Source organism: Procambarus clarkii, chromosome 5, assembly GCF_040958095.1.
Source record: "Procambarus clarkii isolate CNS0578487 chromosome 5, FALCON_Pclarkii_2.0, whole genome shotgun sequence".
Taxonomy (NCBI): domain Eukaryota; kingdom Metazoa; phylum Arthropoda; class Malacostraca; order Decapoda; family Cambaridae; genus Procambarus; species Procambarus clarkii.
The window spans coordinates 10,004,222-10,007,250 of NC_091154.1; the positions used below are offsets into that span (position 1 = coordinate 10,004,222).

A 3,029-nucleotide genomic window follows, 5' to 3' on the forward strand; every position below is an offset into this window, starting at 1 on the left:
TGGGTCTCAAAAGATTTCCACATTTTGCACCCGTAAGATAACGTAAGATTTTAAGGGTTGACAGATGTTAATCTTCTTGTTTGAGGAGCTGTTCACTTGAGACAGTTAAGTAAGTCCCAGCTGTGTCTGGGTGCAAGTGACAGGATGAACAACCCAGCGGGTTTTCTTCCTATTGGGGAGTATTGTACATGCTGCTATGGCAGTGTGTCCACTCACAGGATGAGTGGTGCTGCCCAATACTGTCACTATGGCAGTGTGTCCACTCACAGGAAGAGTGGCGCTGCCCAATACTGTCACTATGGCGGTGTGATCACTCACAGGAAGAGTGGCGCTGCCCAATACTGTCACTATGGCGGTGTGTCCACTCACAGGAAGAGTGGCGCTGCCCAATACTGTCACTATGGCGGTGTGATCACTCACAGGATGAGTGCCGCTGCCCAATACTGTCAATATGGTGGTGTGTCCACTCACAGGATGAGTGGCGCTGCCCAATACTGTCACTATGGCGGTGTGATCACTCACAGGATGAGTGGCGCTGCCCAATACTGTCACTATGGCGGTGTGATCACTCACAGGATGAGTGCCGCTGCCCAATACTGTCAATATGGTGGTGTGTCCACTCACAGGATGAGTGGCGCTGCCCAATACTGTCACTATGGCGGTGTGTCCACTCACAGGATGAGTGACGCTGCCCAATACTGTCACTATGGCGGTGTGATCACTCACAGGATGAGTGCCGCTGCCCAATACTGTCAATATGGTGGTGTGTCCACTCACAGGATGAGTGGCGCTGCCCAATACTGTCACTATGGCGGTGTGTCCACTCACAGGATGAGTGGCGCTGCCCAATACTGTCACTATGGCGGTGTGTTCACTCACAGGATGAGTGACGCTGCCCAATACTGTCACTATGGCGGTGTGTCCACTTACAGGATGAGTGACGCTGCCCAATACTGTCACTATGGCGGTGTGTCCACTCACAGGATGAGTGACGCTGCCCAATACTGTCACTATGGCGGTGTGTCCACTCACAGGATGAGTGACGCTGCCCAATACTGTCATTATGGCGGTGTGTCTACTCACAGGATGAGTGACGCTGCCCAATACTGTCATTATGGTGGTGTGTCCACTCACAGGATGAGTGACGCTGCCCAATACTGTCACTATGGCGGTGTGTCTACTCACAGGATGAGTGACGCTGCCCAATACTGTCATTATGGCGGTGTGTCTACTCACAGGATGAGTGACGCTGTCCAATAAACTCGCCCCTTGAGGCAAAGTTTAATTTATTAACATAACTCAGAAAATCTCTGGTGCAGCGAGGAGTCGAACCCGGGTCCTGGTTCAACCCACGCATCTCATAGACTTATCACCTTAATGTTATTTCTTTGTGCATTAATAATTATTATTATAATAACAGGGATACTACAATGTCGTAGCGCTTGAATAACTGTAAAGGAAAGACCCAATTTATGTTTAAGTGAATTAAAAATAAAATTTTCTTATGTAACCAACATCCTTTCTCAGGGGGCTGTTTACAATACTCTCAACAAGATTCGATTGATTGATTGATGAAGATTAAGGCGTTATGACGTGGCACGGGCATGAATAACCCGTAAATAGAAGATTTTTTGGAATGAATGTGATCTGTGAACGTGAAAGTATATATACTGTGTGATCAAGATTTCAGGAGCATGAGTTTATATGTTCATGTGCCACCCTTGGCGTCCATTATTAGACGTCGTTGTGAATATGATCCGCAGGAACTCACCAAGTGCTGTCGAACTCTTTCAAGCCTGGCAAAAAGATATCCAGATACATTGCAGTAGCCATACATAGACTCAGACTTGGCTACAAGTGCTGCTGGGAGGTAATAAACCCAATAGTTAAAGAGTGTCATATCTGTGGAACAGAAGCAGAGGCGCCACTATTGCACAACTTACTGGAATGTGAAGCTACTGAAGACCTGCGCATCAAACTCAACATTAATCCAACGACAGCAGCTACATTACATGCACATTCCACCGCGACTACAATGATTAGAAAAGCAGTTGAAGAATGGGACACACTAATGTGCATCTACATCTACCACCGGTAGATGTAGCTCGGCCGACGGAGCCGGTCGGCCGAGCGGACAGCACGCGGGACTTGTGATCCTGTGGTCCTGGGTTCGATCCCAGACGCCGGCGAGAAACATTGGGCAGAGTTTCTTTCACCCTATGCCCCTGTTACCTAGCAGTAAATAGGTACCTGGGTGTTAGTCAGCTGTCACGGGCTGCTTCCTGGGGGTGGAGGCCTGGTCGAAGACCGGGCCGCGGGGACACTAAAGCCCCGAAATCATCTCAAGATAATCTCAAGAAACCAAGATAACATTATTAAAACAAAAGACTAAAACCAGTGCGAAAAGAAGGAACTTATCTCCATTTAAAAAAATTTCCCAGATATCACAGTAACAAGGTTATCGCGAATAATCGAACTCAATTACGGGCTCACCATAGCCCGTGCTACTTGGACATTTAGTTCTGAGTAGCTAAATCTAAAACAACAACAATAACGGAAGTCGAAGTTTCAAAAGTATACTAAATTATCCCGACTTGTAGGAACTGGTAGCAATGTTGTATTGAATTACTCCCCCTGCTCTGCACACCTCAGGGATTACTCCCCCTGCTCTGGACACCTCAGGAATTACTCCCCCTGCTCTGGACACCTCAGGGATTACTCCCCCTGCTCTGGACACCTCAGGGATTACTCCCCCTGCTCTGAACACCTCAGGGATTACTCCCCCTGCTCTGAACACCTCAGGGATTACTCCCCCTGCTCTGAACACCTCAGGGATTACTCCCCCTGCTCTGAACACCTCAGGGATTACTCCCCCTGCTCTGGACACCTCAGGGATTACTCCCCCTGCTCTGGACACCTCAGGGATTACTCCCCCTGCTCTGAACACCTCAGGGATTACTCCCCCTGCTCTGGACACCTCAGGGATTACTCCCCCTGCTCTGAACACCTCAGGGATTACTCCCCCTGCT

At 48.7% G+C, this 3,029-nt stretch overlaps 1 protein-coding gene across 1 annotated transcript in view; it reads right to left on the reverse strand.

Moving 5' to 3' along the window:
* Positions 1 to 2,584: 2,584 nt before the first annotated feature.
* Positions 2,585 to 3,029, reverse strand: part of LOC138372281 (adhesive plaque matrix protein-like) — a 3,446-nt gene continuing 3,001 nt past the window's right edge. Inside the window, exon 2 of the mRNA XM_069337563.1 lies at positions 2,585 to 3,029. This exon is cut by the window's right edge and continues 2,017 nt beyond it. Coding sequence (XP_069193664.1) covers positions 2,585 to 3,029 — 445 coding nt within the window.